Here is a 25,198-nt window from a genome sequence, read left to right as displayed (position 1 = left end):
ACACATTATATAATAGCTGTTTATTTTTAAATAGTTGGGTGAAGAATGTTTAATTATTACCAAGAATTCGTATTCAAAAAGTCTAAAGTTTCGAAGTTTAACGTTGGCTGGGGACCGTGGGGCTGGGTCGAGTTGGAAAACCTTCAGTCCACGTATTTTATCCAAAACCTGCCTGAGAGCTGAAGGATTTTAGACGTTTTTCGTTAATAAAAAGTCAACAGGACATCAATTTTTAATATCTCAAGAATTATAAAGACTCTATATAGTCCCTTTACTGTGGTTATATGAAAGAAAGTGTAGTTTTGATTTAAGAAAATCTTTATTAAATTAATTTCATTTCATAAAACGACTAATGCTAAATTGTTGTTCAATCAGGTTTAAATAATTCGCTTTGTGTGTTAGAGGTCAGTTGACCAGTGATGACCAACCATAATTCTAATAAATTAACATGCTCAATAATTGAAACTGTAGGCTGATTTATAAATAAAAATTTTCAATATTACTATTTCAGAGAATGAATTCTTTAAAAAGTTAAAAAAATTAAGATATTATCATATATTTTAGAAAAGTATAAATTTAATTTTTTATGAGGTGGAGGATCCATCCAGCTAATTAGTACACAGGTCAGTGGTCAAAGTATCAATGTTCACTCAACAAATTTTGTAATAGAAAGTTTGAACGATTTTAGGGAAAATGCACCGTAGAGTTATTGCACATCGTTTAAATGCAAAACGTCGCACAGCAGTCGTTTTAATCAATGAGAAAGTCGATTTCTCAGGGTTAATTTTATCCAAAGATGTCCTCAAAGGGTTGAGAAGTGCTGGATTTGAAAGACCATCACCAATTCAACTGAAAGCTATTCCTATTGGTCGTTGTGGTGTAGGTGTGTGGATTGTATAAAATGCTTTGTTTTCTGTAGGATGTTTCTTTGTTTACAACAGTTTCATACATTCAGCTAAATTTTGCCATGTGTCATGTGGGCAGAGAGTGTGCTACAGGCCTTAGCAACTTGGAAATGGCACTGCATTGATAGTTAGATTTCATTGATAATAGTCAACATATTGGAAACTTTTCCTTATCAAGCTTTTCATCAAACAATCCATTAAGATAACAGAAGTACTTTAAAACATCATTTCACCATCATTCAGTTCACCAATGTACATGTTACAAAGGGTCACTACCAAGCTTTGATGAAATTGCACACTTAGTAGTTTTGAATTGGATGGCTTCTTATAGCTTTTGGTGTTAAGGAAATGTAGTCTTAATGTAGGAAAAGCACTCACTATGAGAAAAGTAAAGTGAACTCAAAATTTCTAGTTTGATAGTTCATGCAAACTTTTTCCATTAAAATGATAATTAACGTGCTGTTGCAAAATATGTTTTTAGAAACTTTCAGGTAATTGTTTACATTGCATTTAGGTTACGTACATGTTAACAGTTTATCAGTAATATAAATCTCATCATGAAAGTTGACATTTCTTAAAATATCTAGGATAAAAGAGGTAGGCAACCTATTCCCAGCAAAAACGTTGTACTTTAAACTACAGACTTAAGTTTCTAAAATGGTTGTTTCATTTTACGACTGCCAAAAATTATTTTAGTAAAACATAAAACATGTATGTTTTAGTAATGAAATTTTTAACAAATTGGAGAAACAATTGGGGCAGGAAAATTTCGTTTTGTCAACATAGGAGGTAGATCTCTCCAAAGGTTTGTACTCATATCAAGACATTCAACAGAATCAAGATACGATTCACCATTATATCCTCCCACCACAACAATAATATTTCCAATGATAACTGCTGAACATGAACATCTTTTATGATTAAGTGAGGGAAGCATTTTAGTTTGTCCTGTTTTCACATCATACATCAAAACTTTATCTAGTCTTTCACCTTTATCATTTAAACCTCCAATCAAGATTGCATTACCTTTATAACTGACTATACCCATGTTACTTACAGGATATGGAAGTGGAGCCAAGGTTTTACATTCGTTTTTACTAAGACTGTATGAATAAACAGTGTTTTTGACATCTTTGAATTGTGCAGATGTTGCCCCACCAAATACTAAAACATCGTCGCCAATGATAATTGAGCCATGGTAACATCTTGGCTCTGGTATTAGCCTCAATAATTTTGTCGTATGTGGAGGATTTAGTTGAATACTGTAGATTGTATCAAAGGCTTCCTTACTAGTACATCCACCAATCATAATCACCTTATCATTATGATAAACCATACTATGTCCAAGACAATTTCTTCGTAACATGACAGGAGATATTTTCCATTGCAATTTTCCATCCACATTTAAACTTTCAATATTTCCTAACTCTTGTTTCCCATTCCAACCACCACTGACGAATATATCTCGACCATGAACAAATGCAGCTGCTGAAGATCGTTTTTCTTTCATTTGTGGTTCCTGCTGCCAACAATTTAAATCCCAGTTGAAAGACTCGACTGAATTTAAACAATTCTTGCCATCATAACCTCCACAAACAAAAATCTTTACTTTTCCCGTGAGAAAATTACATCTTTCTCTCGTTTCTGTTGTAAGAAACGTCATTTCATTACGACTTAACCTCACTTGCTCTTCAACATGTGTCACCATTTCATCACGAGCCAACTTCACTTGCTCTTCTACATGCTTTGCCCTGTCATCTTGACTCTTTTGAAACATCTCCAATCTTTTGGTCAACTCGTCAATCTCCTTCCTCAAGAAACATGAATGAGAACGCCTATGCTTGAATACGAGAATCTTTTTGCATTCTTCACAATCGATGAGACGGAACTCACATCGTTCCTTTTCATGTTTTTCAATCTCGTTTTTATTGATGATTTCATCACAACCTTTATTTCTACAAGGTGTAGGTGAATAACCACAGTTCTTCTCATGACGTTGGAGAAATTTAAGCTTTAGAGTTTGAGGACAACCACGGTTGGCATTCACACAGCGAATATCAACATTTTCTAACATTTCCCTCATTAACCTCGCTGTCTTTAATGTCTCCCTAGTGAGATGACATCGACATTCAGGACATTTATCAGAAGTTAACAAGTATCTTTCGATACAAGTGCGACAGAAATAATGTTCGTTTAGACATTGAACAGGATCTTTAAATATTGTAAAACATATAGGACATTCAAATATTGGATCAACTTTATCGAGAAATCTCTCTTTGTTCATATCCACCATACGAGTCATTTGTAGCCATTGTCGAAGACTTTTATAATTGATTGACCAAGTTTACATTGTGTGTTCGTATTTCTGTTTAATGAAATAATGTTTCCATTTTCTTTATGCATATCTTCCATCTTTTTATCGATTCTTGAATGTCTTTGATAAGATGACTTCCTCGGGTTTTTATTTTCTCAAAACATATCTTACTTTCTAAAACGATACATATCTACGATTTTATGTTCTGCTATGGAAAGAAAATGGGTGGATGATTCAACACAAAGTTGTTGCCCCAAGTTGTTTTCAAGCTGTGATCTTTTGTAAAGTTTGTTGCATGATTTCGGCTGGACAATAGTTCATTATGATAAGTTCCTGCATAAAATTATACTTAAAGGATAATAATTGTTTGTTTATAATCAGTTGAGAGAAAATTGTTTCATATATTATCATAAACTTGTCAAGTTATTATGGCTTTATGATATTTTTTATTTAAGATTATTGTTATTCAGTTATATTCATTTCTTTACACAATCGTCGCCAAATTTTTAGTAAATCAGTTAAAACTGTGATCTTTTCAACCGTTTAATGTATTCCACATTTTATAAAAGCAATAAAAGTCTATTTTACAAAAATTGTATCGAGAACGTTTAAGTATTACCAAGAATTCGTATTCAAAGAGTGTAATGTTTCGATGTTTTAAGTTGGGTGGAGACCGTGGGGTTGGGTCCAGTTGGGTCACACTTTCTCTGACTGTGTAAAATAGGTACGTTGTGCGTACAAAAATTATTAATGATGTTACAAAGCATGTTTTGGTTGTGGTAAGAATTTCCGTCCACGTATTTTATCCAAAACTTGCCTGAGAACTGAAGGATATTAGAAATTTTTCGGTAAAAAAAGTCAACGGGACGTCAATTTTTAATCTCTCAAGAATTATAAAGACTTTATATAGTCACTTTACTGTTGTTAAAAAAATAGTCGGTTGAAAAAACATACATTCCAATATTACTAGTTCAGAGAATGAATTCTTTAATAAATACAAAAAATTAACCAACATTTGCTGTATAAGATGTTAACATATGTTTAAAAAAGTATGAATTTAATTTTCTTTGGGGTGGAGGAACCCATCCAGCTAATCAGTATACAGGTCAGTGGTCAATGTATCAATGTTCACTCAACAAATTTTGTAACAGAAAGTTTGAACATTTTTAGGGAAAATGCACCGTAGAGTTATTGCACATCGTTTAAATGCAAAACGTCGCACAGCAGACGTTTTAATCGATGAGAAAGTCGATTTCTCAGGGTTAATTTTATCCAAAGATGTCCTCAAAGGGTTGAAAAGTGCTGGATTTGAAAGACCATCACCAATTCAACTGAAAGCTATTCCTATTGGTCGTTGTGGTGTAGGTGAGTGGATTGTATATAATGCTTGTTTTTCTGTGGGATGTTTCTTTGTTGACAACAGTTTCATACATTCAGCTAAATTTTGCCATGTGTCATGCTGGCAGTGAGTGTGCTACAAGCCTTAGCAACTTGGAAATGGCACTGCATTGATAGTTAGATTTCATTGATAATAGTCAACATATTGTAAACTTTTCCTTATTGAGCTTTTCATCAAACAATCCATTAAGATAACAGAAGTACTTTTAAACGTCATTTCACCATCATTCAGTTCACCAATGTACATGTTACAAAGGGTCACCACCAAGCTTTGATGAAATTGCACGCTTAGTAGTTTTGAATTGGATGGCTTCTTATAGCTTTTGGTGTTAAGGAAATGTAGTCTTAATGTAGGAAAAGCACTCACTATGAGAAAAGTAAAGTGAACTCAAAATTTCTAGTTTGATAGTTCATGCAAACTTTTTCCATTAAAATGATAATTAACGTGCTGTTGCAAAATATGTTTTTAGAAACTTTCAGGTAATTGTTTACATTGCATTTAGGTTACGTACATGTTAACAGTTTATCAGTAATATAAATCTCATCATGAAAGTTGACATTTCTTAAAATATCTAGGATAAAAGAGGTAGGCAACCTATTCCCAGCAAAAACGTTGTACTTTAAACTACAGACTTAAGTTTCTAAAATGGTTGTTTCATTTTACGACTGCCAAAAATTATTTTAGTAAAACATAAAACATGTATGTTTTAGTAATGAAATTTTTAACAAATTGGAGAAACAATTGGGGCAGGAAAATTTCGTTTTGTCAACATAGGAGGTAGATCTCTCCAAAGGTTTGTACTCATATCAAGACATTCAACAGAATCAAGATACGATTCACCATTATATCCTCCCACCACAACAATAATATTTCCAATGATAACTGCTGAACATGAACATCTTTTATGATTAAGTGAGGGAAGCATTTTAGTTTGTCCTGTTTTCACATCATACATCAAAACTTTATCTAGTCTTTCACCTTTATCATTTAAACCTCCAATCAAGATTGCATTACCTTTATAACTGACTATACCCATGTTACTTACAGGATATGGAAGTGGAGCCAAGGTTTTACATTCGTTTTTACTAAGACTGTATGAATAAACAGTGTTTTTGACATCTTTGAATTGTGCAGATGTTGCCCCACCAAATACTAAAACATCGTCGCCAATGATAATTGAGCCATGGTAACATCTTGGCTCTGGTATTAGCCTCAATAATTTTGTCGTATGTGGAGGATTTAGTTGAATACTGTAGATTGTATCAAAGGCTTCCTTACTAGTACATCCACCAATCATAATCACCTTATCATTATGATAAACCATACTATGTCCAAGACAATTTCTTCGTAACATGACAGGAGATATTTTCCATTGCAATTTTCCATCCACATTTAAACTTTCAATATTTCCTAACTCTTGTTTCCCATTCCAACCACCACTGACGAATATATCTCGACCATGAACAAATGCAGCTGCTGAAGATCGTTTTTCTTTCATTTGTGGTTCCTGCTGCCAACAATTTAAATCCCAGTTGAAAGACTCGACTGAATTTAAACAATTCTTGCCATCATAACCTCCACAAACAAAAATCTTTACTTTTCCCGTGAGAAAATTACATCTTTCTCTCGTTTCTGTTGTAAGAAACGTCATTTCATTACGACTTAACCTCACTTGCTCTTCAACATGTGTCACCATTTCATCACGAGCCAACTTCACTTGCTCTTCTACATGCTTTGCCCTGTCATCTTGACTCTTTTGAAACATCTCCAATCTTTTGGTCAACTCGTCAATCTCCTTCCTCAAGAAACATGAATGAGAACGCCTATGCTTGAATACGAGAATCTTTTTGCATTCTTCACAATCGATGAGACGGAACTCACATCGTTCCTTTTCATGTTTTTCAATCTCGTTTTTATTGATGATTTCATCACAACCTTTATTTCTACAAGGTGTAGGTGAATAACCACAGTTCTTCTCATGACGTTGGAGAAATTTAAGCTTTAGAGTTTGAGGACAACCACGGTTGGCATTCACACAGCGAATATCAACATTTTCTAACATTTCCCTCATTAACCTCGCTGTCTTTAATGTCTCCCTAGTGAGATGACATCGACATTCAGGACATTTATCAGAAGTTAACAAGTATCTTTCGATACAAGTGCGACAGAAATAATGTTCGTTTAGACATTGAACAGGATCTTTAAATATTGTAAAACATATAGGACATTCAAATATTGGATCAACTTTATCGAGAAATCTCTCTTGTTCATATCCACCATACGAGTCATTTGTAGCCATTGTCGAAGACTTTTATAATTGATTGACCAAGTTTACATTGTGTGTTCGTATTTCTGTTTCATGAAATAATGTTTCCATTTTCTTTATGTATATCTTCCATCTTTTATCGATTCTTGAATGTCTTTGACAAGATGACGTCCTCGGGTTTTTATTTTCTCAAAACATATCTTACTTTCTAAAACGATACATGTCTACGATTTTATGTTCTGCTATGGAAAGAAAATGGGTGGATGATTCAACACAAAGTTGTTGCTCCAAGTTGTTTTCAAGCTGTGATCTTTTGTAAAGTTTGATGCATGATTTCGGCTGGACAATAGTTCATTATGATAAGTTCCTGCATAAAATTATACTTAAAGATAATAATTGTTTGTTTGTAATCAGTTGAGAGAAAATTGTTTCATATATTATCATGAACTTGTCAAGTTATTATGACTTTATGATATTTTTTATTTAAGATTATTGTTATTCAGTTATAGTCATTTCTTTACCCAATCGTCGCCAAATTTTTAGTAAATCAGTTCAAACTGCGATCTTTTCAACCGTTTAATGTATTCCACATTTTATAAAAGCAATAAAAGTCTATTTTACAAAAATTGTATCGAGAACGTTTAAGTATTACCAAGAATTCGTATTCAAAGAGTGTAATGTTTCGATGTTTTAAGTTGGGTGGAGACCGTGGGGTTGGGTCCAGTTGGGTCACACTTTCTCTGACTGTGTAAAATAGGTACGTTGTGCGTACAAAAATTATTAATGATGTTACAAAGCATGTTTTGGTTGTGGTAAGAATTTCCGTCCACGTATTTTATCCAAAACTTGCCTGAGAACTGAAGGATATTAGAAATTTTTCGGTAAAAAAAGTCAACGGGACGTCAATTTTTAATCTCTCAAGAATTATAAAGACTTTATATAGTCACTTTACTGTTGTTAAAAAAATAGTCGGTTGAAAAAACATACATTCCAATATTACTAGTTCAGAGAATGAATTCTTTAATAAATACAAAAAATTAACCAACATTTGCTGTATAAGATGTTAACATATGTTTAAAAAAGTATAAATTAAATTTTTTATGAGGTGGTGGAATCCACCCTGCTAATTAGTATACAGCTCAGTGGTCAAAGTATCAATGTTCACTCAACAAATTTTGTAATAGAAAGTTTGAACATTTTTAAGGAAAATGCACCGTAGAGTTATTGCACATCGTTTAAGTGCAAAACGTCGCACAGCAGACGTCTTAATCAATGAGAAAGTCGATTTCTCAGGGTTAATTTTATCCAAAGATGTCCTCAAAGGGTTGAAAAGTGCTGGATTTGAAAGACCATCACCAATTCAACTAAAAGCTATTCCTATTGGTCGTTGTGGTGTAGTTAAGTGGGTTGTATATAATGCTTGTTTTTCTTTAGGATGTTTCTTTGTTGACAACAGTTTCATACATTCAGCTAAATTTTGCCATGTGTCATGTGGGCAGTGAGTGTGCTACAAGCCTTAGCAACTTGGAAATGGCACTGCATTGATAGTTAGATTTCATTGATAATAGTCAACATATTGTAAACTTTTCCTTATTGAGCTTTTCATCAAACAATCCATTAAGATAACAGAAGTACTTTTAAACGTCATTTCACCATCATTCAGTTCACCAATGTACATGTTACAAAGGGTCACCACCAAGCTTTGATGAAATTGCACGCTTAGTAGTTTTGAATTGGATGGCTTCTTATAGCTTTTGGTGTTAAGGAAATGTAGTCTTAATGTAGGAAAAGCACTCACTAAAAGAAAAGTAAAGTGAACTCAAAATTTTTAGTTTGATAGTTCATGCAAAGGTTTTCCATTAAAATGACATTCCATTTAAGCCTTGTAAAGTCTGTTGTCTAAAAAATTAAAAATTTAAAAAACACTTTCTTTATAGATTTGATTGCACAAGCAAAATCAGGCACAGGGAAAACATGTGTCTTTAGTGTGATTGCTTTGGAAAGCATCATTCTTACAATGATGTCAATACAAGTGTTGGTTCTTGTGCCGACTCGAGAGATAGCTGTTCAAATCAAGGATGTAATGAACTCTATTGGTCAACATATGCAAGGACTTCATGTAAATGTTTTTATTGGTGGTTTGTCTATTGAAGATGACAAGAACAAGTTGAAACTTTGTCAAATTGCTATTGGTACACCAGGTAGGTGGAGCAGTTAAATATTGATCAATTGCATATCATTTGGGAATGAATACGTATAGTTTGTGCAGAAATATATATTATAATTTGGAATGTCAGCGCCAAGCAAAGTACTATACATAAGCAATCGTACAAAAAAATACATTTAATATCATCAAGTAAGGTACAAGCTACTGTTTCTTCCTAAACTCGTAGGATACATTTGCGAAATCAATTTTTCAATCATCATTTAGGACGGGTCAAACATCTAATTGACAGCAAACTTTTGTCTACTATATCTGTGTACATGTGTGACGATCATGACCTAGGTAGCTATATCTGTGTACATGTGTGACGATCATGACCTAGGTAGCTATATCTGTGTACATGTGTGACGATCATGACCTAGGTAGCTATATCTGTGTACATGTGTGACAATCATGACCTAGGTAGCTATATCTGTGTACTTGTGTGACAATCATGACCTAGGTAGCTATATCTATGTACATGTGTGATAGTTATTAAGAATAATTAACATGCTGTTGCAAAATATGTTTTTAGAAACTTTAAGGTAATTATTTACATTGCATTATAGGTTACGTACATGTTAACAGTTTATCAGTAATATAAATCTCATCATGAAAATTGACATTTCTTAAAATGGCTACGATAAAAGAGGTAGACGACCTATTCGAGTAAAAACGTTGTACTTTAAACTACAGACTTAAGTTTCTAAAATGATTGTTTCATATTACGACTGCCAAAATTTATTTTTGTAAAACATAAAACATGTATGTTTTAGTAATGAAATTTTTAATAAATTGGAGAAACAACTGCGGCAGGACAAGTTCGTTTGGTAAACATAGGAGGTAGTTCTCTCCAAACGTTTGTACTCATATCAAGACATTCAACAGAACGAAGAAATGATTCACCATCATGTCCACCAACCACAACAATAATATTTCCAATGATAACTGCTGAACATCCACATCTTTTATGATTAAGTGAAGGAAGCATTTTAGTTTGTCCTGTTTTCACATCATACGTCAAAACTTTTTTCAATATTTCTCCTCCATCACTAAAACCTCCAATCAAGATTGCATTACCTTTATAACTGACTATACCCATGGAACTTACAGGATATGGAAGTGGAGCCAAGGTTTTGCATTCCTTTTTACTGAGACTGTATGAATAAACAGTGTTTTTGTTGTCTTCGCATTTCTTAGATATTTCCCCACCAAATACTAAAACATCGCCGCCAATGAGAATTGAGCCAGGGTAACATCTTGGCTCTGGTATTTGTGCCAATGATTTTGTCGTATGTGGTGGATTTAGTTGAATGCTGTAGATTGTATCAAAGACTTCGTTACTAGTATGTCCACCAATCATAATCACATTATCATTATGATAAACCATATTATGTCCAAGACAATTTCTTGGTAACACGACATGAGATATTTTCCATTGCAATTTTCCATCCACATTTAAACTTTCAACATTTCCTAACTGTTGTTTCCCATTCCAACCACCACTGACAAATATTTCTCGACCATGAACAAATGCAGCTGCTGCAGATCGTTTTTCTTTCATTTTTGGTTCCAGTTGCCAACAATTTAAATCCCAGTTGAAAGACTCGACAGAATTAAGACGATTCTTGCCATCATTTCCTCCGCAAACAAAAATCTTTACTTTTCCCGTAAGAAAATTACATCTTTCTGTCGTTTCTGTTGTAAGAAACGCCATTTCATCACGATTCAACCTCACTCGCTCTTCAACATGCTTAACTCTGTCATCTTGACTCTTTTGAAACATCTCCAATCTTTTGGTCAACTCATTAATCTCTTTCCACAAGAAACATGAATGAGATCGTCTGTATCTGAACACAAGTATCATTTTGCATTCTTCACAATCGATGAGACGGAACTCACATCGTTCCCTTTCATGTTCTTCAATCTCGTTTTTATTGATGACTTCGTCACAACCTTTATTTCTACAAGGTGTAGGCGAATAACCACAGTTCTCCTCATGACGTTCGAGAAATTGAAGCTTCATAATTTCAGGACAACCACGGTTAACATTCTTACAGCGAATATCAAGATCTTCCAATATTTCGCTGACAATTCTAGGTATATCCTGCAATGTCTCCGACGTGATTTGACAATTACATTGAGGACATTTATTCGAAGTATGCAGACATCTTTCAATGCAAGAACGACAGAAATAATGCTGATTTGGACATTGAACAGGATCCTTAAATATTTTGAAACATATGGGACATTCAAATCTTGGATGAACTTTATCGAGAAATCTCTCCTGTTCATATCCACCTTTCGAGTCATTTGTAGCCATTGTTGAAGACTTTTATAATTTACTGACAAAGTTTACATTGTATGTTCGTATTTCTGTTTCATGAAATAATGTTTCCATTTTCTTCATGCATATCTTCCATTTTTTTATCGATTCTATAATGTCTTTGACAAGATGACGTCCTTGGGTTTTTATTTTCTCAAAACATGTCTTGCTTTCTAAAACGATAGATGTCTACGATTTGTCACAGAATATGGAAAGCCGTTCCGGCCAAAAGGGTATCGAGTTTAAAAAAGCGTATCGAGTTTAAAAAAGGGTATCGAGTCGCAAATGTGCTACCAAGAATCACGTGCAACATGGTCGAGTTTTGGAAGATGAAAAACACTGTTTCGAGAAATTTTACTACCCAGAATATTTGAACAAAAATAACCTATCGAGAATATTTCAACAAGAAATAACCTATCGAGAATAAGACACAGAGAAAAGGTGGAAAGGATCTCTTACACTCTCTCTCACAAACAGCAGGTGACAATAACTGCAATCCTTAAACAAAATGGCGGTCAATAAGCAATCGTCAACAATTGTTTCCGAAATTAAAAGCAATTTTTCAATGCTTTCCGTTGTTTTACAAAACTCCTCCCCGAGCACTTCAGCAACCTCAAGCAATACTGTGGAGGAAGAAGTCCAAAGCATATTTCATCCAGGATCAGTACGTTTTTAATAAATTTAGCATAAACAGCGAACATTTTAGTGATTTTACATTTAATACTCTTTGCCATTTGCGAAAAATTTGCCATGTTGTTGTTACTATTAATTCAGTTCAACTAACACATTTCTTGGGCAACATGGATGGATTTGAATTTTTGCGTCAATTATTTTAAATTTGTGCAACTAGTTATGAATTTTATCAGATATATCAATAATATCTTACAGTACAAAGATGACAGATATACAATTTTTGACAACTGTATCTTTCTTGTGAGCAAAACATGTGCTGCATATGTTTTTAGTTTCTGTGCTTGTTTACTGTATTTGTGCTTCAGCACTTTGAAAAACTCTATCTTATTAAATTTTTATTGTATGTGAGAAATTTGAGGCTTTGTGTTAATAAACTTGATATGTTACAATTTTTATCTACATACAGCGGAATGAAAGGAAAAGATGTTCCTTACTGCCTTTTCAAAACAACCAACTAGTTCCACAAGTCACAAACAAGAATAACCAACTAATTCGAGGAAAAGATGTAATGCATAGCCAGGTGAATGGGAAAATGGGAAATCTCTATGTAAATGTTTGTGATGATGAGGTAAATGAGCAAAAGCAAGAAAGCAATTGTGGAGTGACAGAAAGAAATATGTCTCAGCAAGCTATCACAGAATCTCAGGTTATCGGCAAAGTTCAGTGAGCATTCAAAAGCCGAACAATCTCAGGCAAACACAGGTAAATTAGCAAAATCAAAAATTATCTAGTGGAAGTTCAAATAGTCAATACTGTCTTGACCAGCTTAACTTAACCAGAAAAAGGAAATGGCAATCTTCCAAGAAAAAAAACTTCGAAGGTTAAACTAAATACCTTCTATTTTAAAAAGATTGTTCTTCTTACTGGCCCCTGTGATCATTGTGTCCCTAGACAAGGAACTGAATTGTATTTAAAAGAGCACCAAAATATTGTCTGTGGAGTACAATTTAGCAAAGAGTGGTCTGAACAACAAGTGGTAAAGAAAGTAAAAAGTTTATTTGGGTTAAAGTTCATGCATTGCAACTTTGAATTTCTTGAATCAGTCTATACACTCACTCTCTAAAAGCACTCACTCTCAGAAAAGTAAAGTGAACTCAAAATTTCTAGTTTAATAGTTCATGCAAAGGTTTTCCATTAAAATGACTTTCCATTTAAGTCTGGTAAAGTCTATTGTCGAAAAACGTATATTAAAGTATGTTTTCTAAAAAATTAAAAATTTTGGACTTTCTTTATAGATTTGATTGCACAAGCAAAATCTGGCACAGGGAAAACATGTGTCTTTAGTGTGATTGCTTTGGAAAGCATCATTCTTACAATGATGTCTATACAAGTGTTGGTTCTTGTGCCGACTCGAGAGATAGCTGTTCAAATCAAGGATGTAATGAACTCTATTGGTCAACATATGCAAGGACTTCATGTAAATGTTTTTATTGGTGGTTTGTCTATTGAAGATGACAAGAACAAGTTGAAACTTTGTCAAATTGCTATTGGTACACCAGGTAGGTGGAGCAGTTAAATATTTATCAATTGCATATCATTTGGGAATGAATACGTATAGCTTTGGGCAGAAATATTTTTATAATTTGGAATGTCAGTGCCAAGCAAAGTACTATACATAAGCAATCATACCAAAAAATACATTTAATATCATCAGGTAAGGTACAAGTTAGTGTTTCTTCTTAACCTCGTCAGATACATTTGCGAAATCAATTTTTCAATCATCATTTAGGACGGGTCAAACATCTAATTGACAGCAAACTTTTGTCTACTTCTTCCATTCGATTGCTTATTCTTGATGAGGCTGATAAACTTTTGGAGGAAAACTTTCAAGATCAGATCAAGTAAGACCATTAAATATATGGATAATTTGAATATCATTGATTTTTTCTTTCATAATATGAAACATGGTTGAAACTTGTTTTATAATTTGTAGTTGGATATTTTCAACACTTCCTGAAAGCAAGCAAGTGTTGGCTTTGTCTGCAACCTATCCAAACTATCTTAGCGAGCATTTACAGAAATATATGAGAAATCCAACTTTTGTTTGTTTAAATGCCATGGACCCTGCACTAGAAGGTGAGTGTTGTAAGTCATATGTATAGTTTAAGTTTAGTGAAAATGAACATTTATATTGTATGTACTGATTTTTAAAAGTACATGAATATGTTTTAAGGGATTCATCATTATTTTTGCACAATACCAAGTCATTCTCTCCCACATAAAACATTTGATGAAAAGGTTGGTAGTATTGGTCATACCTAGTTGGCTATAGGCCTACACATACATGGACTGTTGGTCTAGACATATTATCTAAATCTTTATTCTGTATGTTACCACTCAATGTATGTTACTCATTCTATTAACTTGTGAAACTGCTGTCCAGTGTGTTGCATGTTTGCAGGCTTATTTGATATGTCATTTATAATTTACCTTAATCTGTGCATTTGTTAAATTGTTGAATATTCTACTGTAGGTTAATCATTTACTGGTTATGTTGTCACAGATTTCTTTCCATCAATGCCTTATCTTTTCTAACTATCAAATAAGGTATTTATCTAACAAAAAACTACATTGTGTTCATTGCTGTCACAATTTGTATGGTGGTTCTTAATTTTTATGTATAAATTTATTTCATAGAGCAAAGAATTTGAGTGAAACTTTGGCTAAAAATGGATTTCCTTCTACACATATTTCAGGTAGTTTTTGCTATGTAATTTATAAATCTTGGTCAATTATCTTTGTTCAATTTGTCATTTAGGGTAATTTTCCTTATTTTGTTTTTGTAATCATGAACACCAAGATGCTTTCTGGGTATTTTCTAATAAAAATATTTATCAAAGTAAATAACAAAGTAGAGAGGTCATGCCACTGTGTTTTAGAAACATGATGTTTTGTCATACTTTGTTTAGTGTTAGTTTATAAAACAAGTTTCTCTGCTTTTGTACTGGCTGGTCTGTTAATTGTCATCACTATGTTAATTTTGTTCTCTGTCATTGGATAAAACAAGATTGAAATACAGTCATGTTTATTTTTTTATGTTTATTTTTTTGAGAAAGGTGGTCAAGGCCAAAATGAACGTCTTGATGCAATGAGGAAGTTGAAGGAGTTCAAATGTCGTATTTTGATATCAACAGATCTTGTAAGTGACGTTAACTGATTTCTATATTTTCTTGCTTGGATACTTGGACGTCAGTTAAAGTAGAAATATTCTTAATTTTAAAGAAATCATCTGTATTCCATCTAGGGTAACTTTTCAATGTTGTGCTTACATTAGTATTAAAGCTAGCATCTTGTATTACTAACAAGGGTAACTTGTCAATACTGTGATACGGAAGCATTATGTATAACAAGCAAGGAGTAACTCGTTAATATTTTGATTTATGTTAAAGATAGCATCTTGTATTATTTCTAAGAGTAACTCGTCAATGTTGTGATAAATTTTATTAATGATAGCATCCGGTATACCGTGTTACAACGTCACTCGTTAATGTTATGATTAATATCAGAGGTAACATCCCGAGAGATTGAGTCTTGAATTATAGTGTAGAGTGAATGTCCCATTGAATCTTCTCTACCATTATAAGTAATTATAAGTAGTACTGGTATTATTAGAATGATTTGTTGGATTTTAAATTATCTTTAAACAGGAGCATTAACATTAAAAAATATATGTGGAAATTCATTTGTACTGAGATGATCCCATCGTTGCACCGTCTCTCCCCTTATCACAACATCTATCCCCTCATCCCAACATCTCTCCCCTCATCCCAACATCTCTCCCCTCATCACAACATTTATCCCTTGATCAAAACATCTATCCATACTTTATCTTCTGTATCTATAGATGTCTCGTGGCATTGATGCTGAGCGTGTGAACCTTGTGATTAACATGGATCTTCCACGTGACTCTGAGACATATTTACATAGAGTTGGGAGGGCTGGACGTTACGGTAGGTCACCATTTAAATTATTTATAGATAGCTAATTACAACAGTTGTCCATTTTTTTTTTTTTGACGAGGATGGCGTTATTGAAAATGGCGATTTTACATACTGCTAAAATATTTGCGGATAGTACATCTCAAGGTAGAAAGATTTGAACCTGGTTGGCTATTTTTACTTGCACAATGTCATGTTTCGATGTTTGACAATGATATTATTTTTTTGTTCACGACGTAACACGTTTTTACACAAGAAGAAAAAAGACAAATGTTGATCAATACGTATAAAATGACGTCGATAAAATGACAAATAAGCTTATGCTTGTACCCTATGCACCCTTATATCAACCCATGCCACCAATCCATTCTACTTACATTCCTATAAAATCCATCGTTACCTACCTAACCCATCCATCTATTAAAGAATAATTTGTTATCATGATGGCTCATCAGAAATACATTTGCAATTATCAAAGCCATGTATCGTATGATAAGCCTTCGGTTATGGGAACCAACTTCTCATATATTTTTTCGTACTTTTTTAATGCGTACGTCAAACATCTTCCCAACAGAGGAAAATTTTCATTCATTATTGGGGATTATGTTTAGTTTTGAACGTTAAACAGGATCGTATGGCGTGGCCATAAATTTCGTGGCCGCAGGAAAAGAGGAATCAAGTTTGAAAGACATCGAAATTAAATGTGGAATAAACTTCGATCCTTTGCCAGGTAATGTTTATGTTTTAAAGAATAATATCATAGCATGATATGAATTTTTTATAATAATCTAAAATATATTTGCTTCCACATTTAGTATTTATATTATTAGTATTTAGAATTATTACTATCATTGTCATTATCATAATTATTATTAATATTTAGAAGATTTATCTGAGCTCATATGTGAAGATGCGTTTGCCGAATGTAGTTTGATGAAGACAAAAGGCGAGATGCCTTCATTAACTTCTACGGCTGCTACAACCATAGTTGGAGAAGGGAAGGTGAAAGAAGATGATGTCCTTTGCTGTGAAACTACAAACCTTGTTCATAATGGCGAAACGAGTTCCACAATGACGAAAGAAAATTTAGTTGAAGGTTTGAATGAAGGAGCGAAGAATAAAATTCACGAGATTGTAGCTTTCACTGACATTGTGGTTGATAAAAGTTTTGAATGTGTTAACAATAATGAACAAAGGAAAAATAAAGAAAAGTTAACGCGAGTAATTGAAAATAATTCAGACAATAGCGAAAGTTCCACAACGGAAATCTTAAACTATGGCATTATTAAAGATGTTGAGTTGGCTGAAAACAAGAGCATTTACACATCTCAAGCTTCCGTCGTTGCTGACGTTTGTCGTCAAGGAAACGGACAGACTGTCGAGGATCCAGGAATTATGGGTAATGTGAAAAACGAATTTGTTGACGTTAAAAGTGAAAATGTTGCTGTTGAAAATCAGGAAGCTATGACATCCAAAGTGAACAGTGTAGAAGGAAAAGAGATCAAAAGTCATCACAACATTGAAACAATATACGATACAGAAAACAAACTAAATAACTTTAAAAGTGCTATGATTTATCCTTCAACGTCACAAGTCATCTTTCCTAAACAATGGGATAATGGATTTTTTACTGAGAAAAACAAATTGGATGAATTTGAGTTGTCGGAATCCTCCGTTTGTGATGATTGCGAATCGTCAAGCCAAAATTGCGACTGGCGTGAAGAGTCACGTGATTCTTGTGAAGGGTCAAATGATTCTACTGAAGAGTCATGTGATTCTACTGAAGAGTCATGTGATTTGAGTGAAGAGTCAAGTAGTGCGTGTGAAGAGTCGTATGAATCGTATGAAAATTTGCGTGGTTCGTTTAAAGACTCGCGTGATTCGTGTGAAGTAGCACACGATTTGTGTGCAAAGCTGCGCGATTTGTGTGAAAAATCAAGCGAGTTGCACGCGCCTATCTCATGCAGGTATTTTGATGATATGTTTGTAAAACATTTAAACGATCATGCAAACACAGGCCTTCATAAAGATTTAGAAAACGAAAAACCATTATCCTGTTTGGCAAAGAGAACAAGCTTCCTCGATGAGTTTAATGAATTTGGCTCAACAGAATTCGTCTCTGGTTATGAGAGAGAAGTTTTAGAAATGAGAACTTCTGCTCCACAAGATTGTGTTGGTGCACAGTCCTGCAATTTAGAAACTAATAAAACAAATACGACAGTCAATTCGACCGATTCCCGCAACGTATGGAACCATGGCATGGAAGCCATGTTTTATGGTGCCACCACTGATGACGTCACAGCCTACATGGCGCAGTTGCCCGTTGATTGGACAAACATGTGGTATAGAGCCTACGATAAACAAACCAATCACATAATGAAATACACGAAGTTTTATCATGAAAGTTATTGATGAGAGATATCTGGTATTTTAATCGGCTAAAATACCTACTCTGTTCTTAATAGGTTCCGTGAGGATTTTGTACGGATGAAGATGGAAAAATTAAATTTATATTTATGTTACTTAAATATAACATGAATTTCAAATGAACTTGCTTGCTATTACGTCATTGACGAAGTGAGAACGACGTCAGTAATGTTGTGTCCCCCATCCCCTGTTGCTGTGTTTGATGCAGGCTCTGACGAGTCACAAGATGTTGTTTCCTTTTATTGAAAGATTTTCAAAAAAGTCATATTTGCGTATTGTTGTTTGTGTCACATTTTAGAAAATAATTATAAGATAGCTAAACAAAAGAATATATTCATTATGTACATCAATTTATACTTATATATCGACAAACTACAAAAAGAATCAAATGACGATTTTATTTTAAATGAAATCGGAATCAACTCCAACAGTATACAAAATATTTGAGAATAATATTGAACTTCTAAGCAGGATTGTTTTAAAGTAATACTTGGGAGCATTAAAAAGAACCTGTCTTTTTTCTTCAATAATCTTGTTTTAGCTTTATCTACATTTTAGTATAAAAGTCTTCATTTTACATTTACATTGTATCTTGTTAAAGATAAAGTTCTTTCATTTGACTTATTTCGTACGATAGAATTGAGTTCGCACCATTCTTAGTTTATTTTGAAATTTAAATACCACGAAGGTTCAACTGACGATTACACTTTAGCACGTGTCCTTGTTATTTTACCTTGTCTCATTTTTCCTAATTTTTTATGCTTACATATCGTATTATGTCCATATTGTCGTGTTTTTTGGTACTATCAGATTCAACAGTATAGGAGTTACAATATGATGAGACGAGACATATAGAGAAATTTCTAAGAACTACGCTTGATACTCCAATACGAAATCAGGGTTCATGATAAGTAATTCGTCCAAACGAATCAACCAAATCATTTTCTGTTCATTTGCAACAGCTGCTGATCTTACATAGTCTGCAATACGAACGCTTTTTCTTAGTAAGTGTTACATCGTTAAAGTTCATTGTACCTGTTGCAGTCACGTCATGTTCTTCCTTCAACGCCTGACACAGTTTTGTGAATACCATGTTAACGTTTGTATTATTCTGGAAATGAAAGATAAGTTAGTGATGGATCGTTTAGGGATGAAGGTTGTGAACGGGTTTCTCTTGGAAAATAAATCTTTTAGAAATAATAGATAAGGTTGTGCAAGGGTTTCTTTCGGTATCTAAATCTCTTCGCTGCCATTTATAGTGTACCTAAGTTAGGCATTCATTAGTGCGATGATGATTATGTGAACTTCTTTCTTACTCTGTATATTGAGCGGGTTTCTAATAAACATTCATTCTCGCTCAAAATAAAAAAAAGTTGGGCTACATGAAAGAAATGGTTTTTTGATTTAAGTTGTAATCAAATCACTTTCAGATTGCGATCTTTTGTACATTTAATGTATATTTTATTAATAATACAGTTTTCCATAACTGTGCATAAAATGTTTTTTAATCATTACCGAGAACTGGTTATTCAAAGAAACAATTGTTACGGTTTTTAACGTTGGGTGCGATCATGACCTATGTAGCTATATCTGTGTACATGTGTGACGATCATGACGTAGGTAGCTATATCTGTGTACATGTGTGACGATCATGACCTAGGTAGCTATATCTGTGTACATGTGTGACGATCATGACCTAGGTAGCTATATCTGTGTACATGTGTGACGATCATGACCTAGGTAGCTATATCTGTGTACATGTGTGACAATCATGACCTAGGTAGCTATATCTGTGTACATGTGTGACAGTTATTAAGAATAATTAACATGCTGTTGCAAAATATGTTTTTAGAAACTTTAAGGTAATTATTTACATTGCATTATAAGTTACGTACATGTTAACAGTTTATCAGTAATATAAATCTCATCATGAAAATTGACATTTCTTTAAATGGCTTTAATAAAAAAGGTAGGCGCCCTATTCGAGGAAAAACGTTGTACTTTAAACTGTAGACTTATGTTTTTAAAATGGTTGTTTCATTTTATGACTACCAAAAATTATTTTAGTAAAACATAAAACCTGTATGTTTTAGTAATGAAATTTTTAATAAATTGGTGAAACAACAGCAGCAGCAAAACTTCGTTTGGTCATCATAGGAGGTAGTTCTCTCCAAACGTTTGTACTCATATCAAGACATTCAACTGAATTAAGATACAATTCACCATCATGTCCCCCAACCACAACAATAATATTTCCAATGATAACTGCTGAACATCCAGATCTTTTATGATTAAGTGAAGGAAGCATTGTAGTTTGTCCTGTTTTCACATCGTACATAAAAGATTTATCCAATATTTCACCTTTATCATTTGCACCTCCAATCAAAATTGCATTACCTCTATAACTTACTATACCCATGGCACTTACAGCATATGGAAGTGGAGCCAAGGTTTTACATTCTTTTTTACTGAGACTGTATGAATAAACAGAGTTTTTGATTTTATTCCATTGTGCAGATGTTTCCCCACCAAATACTAAAACATCGTCGCCAATGATAATTGAGCCATGGAAACATCTTATCTTTGGCATTCGCGCCAGTAATTTTGTTGTAGGTGGAGGATTTAGTTGAATACTATAGAGTGTATCAAAGTCTTCGTTTTCATTACATCCACCAATCATAATCACATTATCATTATGATAAACCAAACTATGTCCATTACACTTTCTTGGTAACATGACAGGAGATATTTGCCATTCCAATTTTCCATCCACATTTAAACTCTCGATGTTTCCAAAGAATTGTTTCCTATTGCAACCACCACTGATAAATATTTCTCGACCATGAACAAATGCAGCTGCTACAGATCGTTCTTCATTCATTTTTGGTTCCTGTTGCCAACAATTTAAATCCCAGTTGAAAGACTCGACTGAATTCAAAATATTCTTGCCATCATAACCTCCGCAAACAAAAATCTTTACTTTTCCTGTAAGAAAATTATATCTTTCTGTCGTTTCTGTTGTAAGAAACGTCATTTCGTTACGACTCAACCTCAATTGCTCTTCTACATGACTCGCCATTTCATCACGATTCAACCTCACTTGTTCTTCGACATGAGTCACCATTTCATGATTCAACCTAACTCGCTCTTCAACATGCTTTGCCCTGTCATCTTGACTCTTTTGAAACATCTCCAATCTTTTGGTCAACTCGTCAATCTCTTTCCTCATAAAACATGGATGAGATCTTCGATACTTAAATACGAGAATCATTTTGCATTCTTCACAATCGATGAGACGGAACTCACATCGTTCCCTTTCATGTTCTTCAATCTCGTTTTTATTGATGACTTCGTCACAACCTTCATTTCTACAAGGTGTAGGTGAATAACCACAGTTCTTCTCATGACGTTCGAGAAATTGAAGCTTCATAATTTCAGGACAACCACGGTTGGCATTCGCACAGCGAATATCAAGATCTTCTAACATTTCCCTAATGAACCTCGCTGTCTTTAATGTCTCCTTAGTGAGATGACATCGACATTCAGGACATTTATCAGAAGTTAACAAGTATCTTTCGATACAAGTGCGACAGAAATAATGTTCGTTTGGACATTGAACAGGATCTTTAAATATCGTAAAACATATAGGACATTCAAATCTTGGATGAACTTTATCGGCAAATCTTTCTTGTTCATATCCACCATACGAGTCATTTGTAGCCATTGTCGAAGACTTTTATAATTTACTGACCAAGTTTACATTGTATGTTCGTATTTCTGTTTCATTAAATAATGTTTCCATTTTGTTTATGTATATCTTTCATCTTTTTATCGATTCTTGAATGTCTTTGTCAAGATATGACCTTCTCGGGTTTTTATTTTCTCAAAACATGTCTTGCTTTCTAAAACGATAGATGTCTACGATTTTGTGACAGAATATTGAAAGCCGTTCCGGCCAAAAGGGTATCGAGTTTAAAAGAGGGTATCGAGTCGCAAATGTGCTTCAGAGGATCACGTGCAACATGGTCGAGTTTTGGAAGATGAAAAACACTGTTCTGAGAAATTTTACTACCCAGACTATTTCAAGAAAAAATAACCTATCGTGAATATTTCAAGAAAAAATAACCTATCGTGAATATTTCAAGAAAAAATAACCTGCACATTTAATATAAACGACAACTTTTTTGAAAATAGACATGTTTCGACATCTCATGATGCCATCTTCAGTATGAGTGAAATAATAGGTGATACAAGGTTTATATAAAAGAAATATGATAGATAAATTACAACAAGAAAAAGGAAATAAGATAAATTAATGAGGAGCATCCGAGCGTATTATAAACTAAATATTGTATTGAATTTAAAAACTTGAACATTGAGGTCAGGGTTAGTTTTGTTAATGTGGAGTGCTTCTTTGATTTTAAGGGTGAATAAGGTGTCGGCAGTGTCGATGATTTTGAAGCAAGAGGGTGAATAGTTGGTTTTACATGAGTGAGATTTAAGAAGGTGTCGGTAGATATGAGAGTTTTTGTCTGTTGTGGTATGTTCCCTGATTCTGGTGGATAAATGGCGCGAAGTTTCGCCAATGTATCGGGAATTACATCCCACGCAATTGAATTCATATACCACCATAGATTTAATTGAATCAGGGATTGGGTCTTTGAATGAGAAAAGGTTTTTGATTTTGAATGATGTGAAAATTAGTCGAATGTCAATATCTGTACAGAAGCGTTTCATAATGTTTGTAAGTCTGCGTTGTGTGTGTCGTGAGTAATGTCCGATGTATGGTAGTTTTAAGTATAGAGTTGTTATTTTGGAATTTTCATTTGTGTTGGTTGTGATCGTCGTGTCAGGAGTTTCGGTGTCTAGTTTGAGGTTGTTGCTTTGTTTGTTGTCGAGATATCGTTTTACGGTTCTGTTAATAAAGTGAAGTGGGAAAGAGTTTCGTAAAAGAGTGGATGTGATGTTTTTTATGTCTCGTTGAAAGCCATTGTTCGTATTGTTAAGTTTGTATGCTCTGTCGATTAGTGTGCGTATAAGTCCGGTTTTGTATGAAAGTGGTGTGAAACTAAAATAGTTCTTCAGAAGTCCTGTGTATGTTGGTTTGTGGTATGCAGATGTTGTGCAGCTGTCGTGAGATTTTGTTAGTAAAATGTCAAGAAATGGCAGTTGATCTTGTTGTTCAGTTTCAAATGAAAATCTAATGTTTGCGTGCTGTGTGTTAATGTAATTATAAAACTTCATGGCCTCAGTTTCGTTAGTAAAAACACAAAAAATATCGTCAACGTATCTGCGGTAAAATAGTGGTTTAGTGTCGTTGTAGTTGTTTAGCCAGTTTCGTTCATGTGAGCCCATGAAAATGTTAGCAAGTATGGGTGCTAAGGGAAAGCCCATCGCAACACCGTCCGTCTGGTCATAAAATTTTCCATTAAATAAAAAATGCGTCTGTGCTGTTGCTATTAAAAACAGTTGTGTGAGGTCTGTCCAGTTTATAATGAACCTAGGGTTGTGAGTGAATATTAGTCGATTGCTAGGTTGATGGTTTCAGTAAGTGGTATGTTAGTAAATAGGCTTTCAACGTCGTAAGAGATGAAGAATTTGTGACAAGAAGTTGATGAGTTGAAAGATGAGAAGTCGTCGAGGAAAGTGAAAGAATCTTTAGTGGAGTGGTCATCTGGTATGAGTGGTGTAAGTAGAGAACTAAGATACTTAGCTAAATTATAATTGTATGCGTTGATTGATGAAACTAAACTTTGCTGTATTGTTAGTGATTTTAAGGCAGGAGTTGCGATCCATGATTACAACGCCGTTGCCTTTGTCCGGTTTGAGAATGATAATGTTTGGATTGTTGCGAATGTTTTTAAGGATGTGATGTTTTTTGAAGTCAGCTGGTGTTGGGTGATAAGATGAGATGTACGAGTGAGCGATGTGTGCCAGCTCTGTTTTGAGATGCGTGTAGTCTTCTTGATTGTGAATGTTGTGTTTAAAAATAACCTATGGAGAATATTTCAACAAAAAATAACTTATCGAGAATAAGACACAGAGAAAAAGTGGAAAGGATCTCTCACATTGTCTCTCACAAACAGCAGGTGACAATAACTGCAGTCCTTAAACAAAATGGCGGTCAATAAGCAAGCGTCAACAATTGTTTCCGAAATTATAAGCAATGTTTCAATGCTTTCAATTGCGATGTTTTACAAAACTCCTCCACGAGCACTTCAACAAGTTAGATTGTTGACATATATTATCTTAGGATAGAATACATTCAAAAACGAATATTGTTTGAGGTCAAATATCTTTCTACTGGAGAAAACACTTTTTCTGCCAGAACTTGGCGAAGTGACCAACAGACAAGGCATTCTGTCTCACTACAAGGCAAAACTTGTCAAGTTCGGTGCTGCTTGTCGATTCGTCGATTTCTTTCAGAGAGGAATATTTATATGAAAAAATAATTGATACACTAAAAGTTTAAAAAAGTCACCTCGTGGTAAAAGGATTATCGTTCGAGTAATGACTTCCGTTTTCCATATTTCATGCAAACTCTATTCATAAAAGCTATAGACACTTAAAGTCAGCAATTAATGAAATCATGTCCTATAAATAGTTACATATACGCAGAATGACTCATACATATAACGCAAGCCAACTAAAGTGCATGGAAATATTATCGATAGGTGTATGTCACTAGAGTCACCCGACAGTGACGAGTTGCTCTAGTCGTTTTTGA

General features: G+C 33.9%; 4 protein-coding genes across 6 annotated transcripts; 2 read left to right on the top strand and 2 right to left on the bottom strand.

Annotated features, from left to right (window-relative positions):
- The first annotated feature begins 647 nt into the window (after positions 1-647).
- LOC124435466 (probable ATP-dependent RNA helicase DDX20) lies at positions 648-19,182 on the top strand. Of its 3 annotated transcripts, none has more exons than XM_046985421.1 (12): positions 648-883; positions 4,390-4,584; positions 13,342-13,605; positions 13,836-13,947; positions 14,040-14,182; positions 14,280-14,344; positions 14,580-14,653; positions 14,744-14,802; positions 15,163-15,245; positions 15,951-16,056; positions 16,673-16,774; positions 16,931-19,182. In XM_046985421.1, the coding sequence occupies exons 1-12, from the start codon at positions 694-696 to the stop codon at positions 18,454-18,456; spliced, it is 2,919 nt and encodes a 972-aa protein (XP_046841377.1). In that variant the 5' UTR covers positions 648-693; the 3' UTR covers positions 18,457-19,182. The 3 variants fall into 3 exon arrangements, with proteins under 3 accessions (XP_046841377.1, XP_046841376.1, XP_046841378.1); XM_046985420.1 differs by having other exon boundaries at positions 650-883; positions 16,928-19,182; XM_046985422.1 differs by lacking the exons at positions 648-883; positions 4,390-4,584 and adding exons at positions 11,590-12,077; positions 12,513-12,808 and having other exon boundaries at positions 16,928-19,182.
- Positions 5,064-7,131, bottom strand: LOC124435471 (kelch-like protein diablo). The gene has a single exon (XM_046985428.1). The coding sequence runs from the start codon at positions 6,915-6,917 to the stop codon at positions 5,340-5,342; it is 1,578 nt and encodes a 525-aa protein (XP_046841384.1). The 5' UTR covers positions 6,918-7,131; the 3' UTR covers positions 5,064-5,339.
- Positions 8,060-9,416, top strand: LOC124435481 (probable ATP-dependent RNA helicase DDX20). Its single transcript, XM_046985442.1, has 3 exons — positions 8,060-8,282; positions 8,822-9,085; positions 9,316-9,416. Exons 1-3 carry the CDS (start codon positions 8,093-8,095, stop codon positions 9,414-9,416), a joined length of 555 nt encoding a protein of 184 aa, XP_046841398.1. The 5' UTR covers positions 8,060-8,092.
- On the bottom strand, positions 9,142-22,195 carry LOC124434190 (kelch-like protein 4). The gene is made up of 2 exons (XM_046984069.1): positions 20,208-22,195; positions 9,142-9,546 (listed from the first exon to the last, which is right to left on the bottom strand). The coding sequence occupies exon 1, from the start codon at positions 22,193-22,195 to the stop codon at positions 20,576-20,578; it is 1,620 nt and encodes a 539-aa protein (XP_046840025.1). The 3' UTR covers positions 9,142-9,546; positions 20,208-20,575.
- Between the last annotated feature and the right edge of the window lie 3,003 nt (positions 22,196-25,198).

The sequence above is a fragment of the Xenia sp. Carnegie-2017 genome, unplaced genomic scaffold (assembly GCF_021976095.1).
Source record: "Xenia sp. Carnegie-2017 unplaced genomic scaffold, XeniaSp_v1 HiC_scaffold_14, whole genome shotgun sequence".
NCBI lineage: Eukaryota > Metazoa > Cnidaria > Anthozoa > Malacalcyonacea > Xeniidae > Xenia > Xenia sp. Carnegie-2017.
This window is presented reverse-complemented; position numbering and strand designations above follow the sequence as displayed.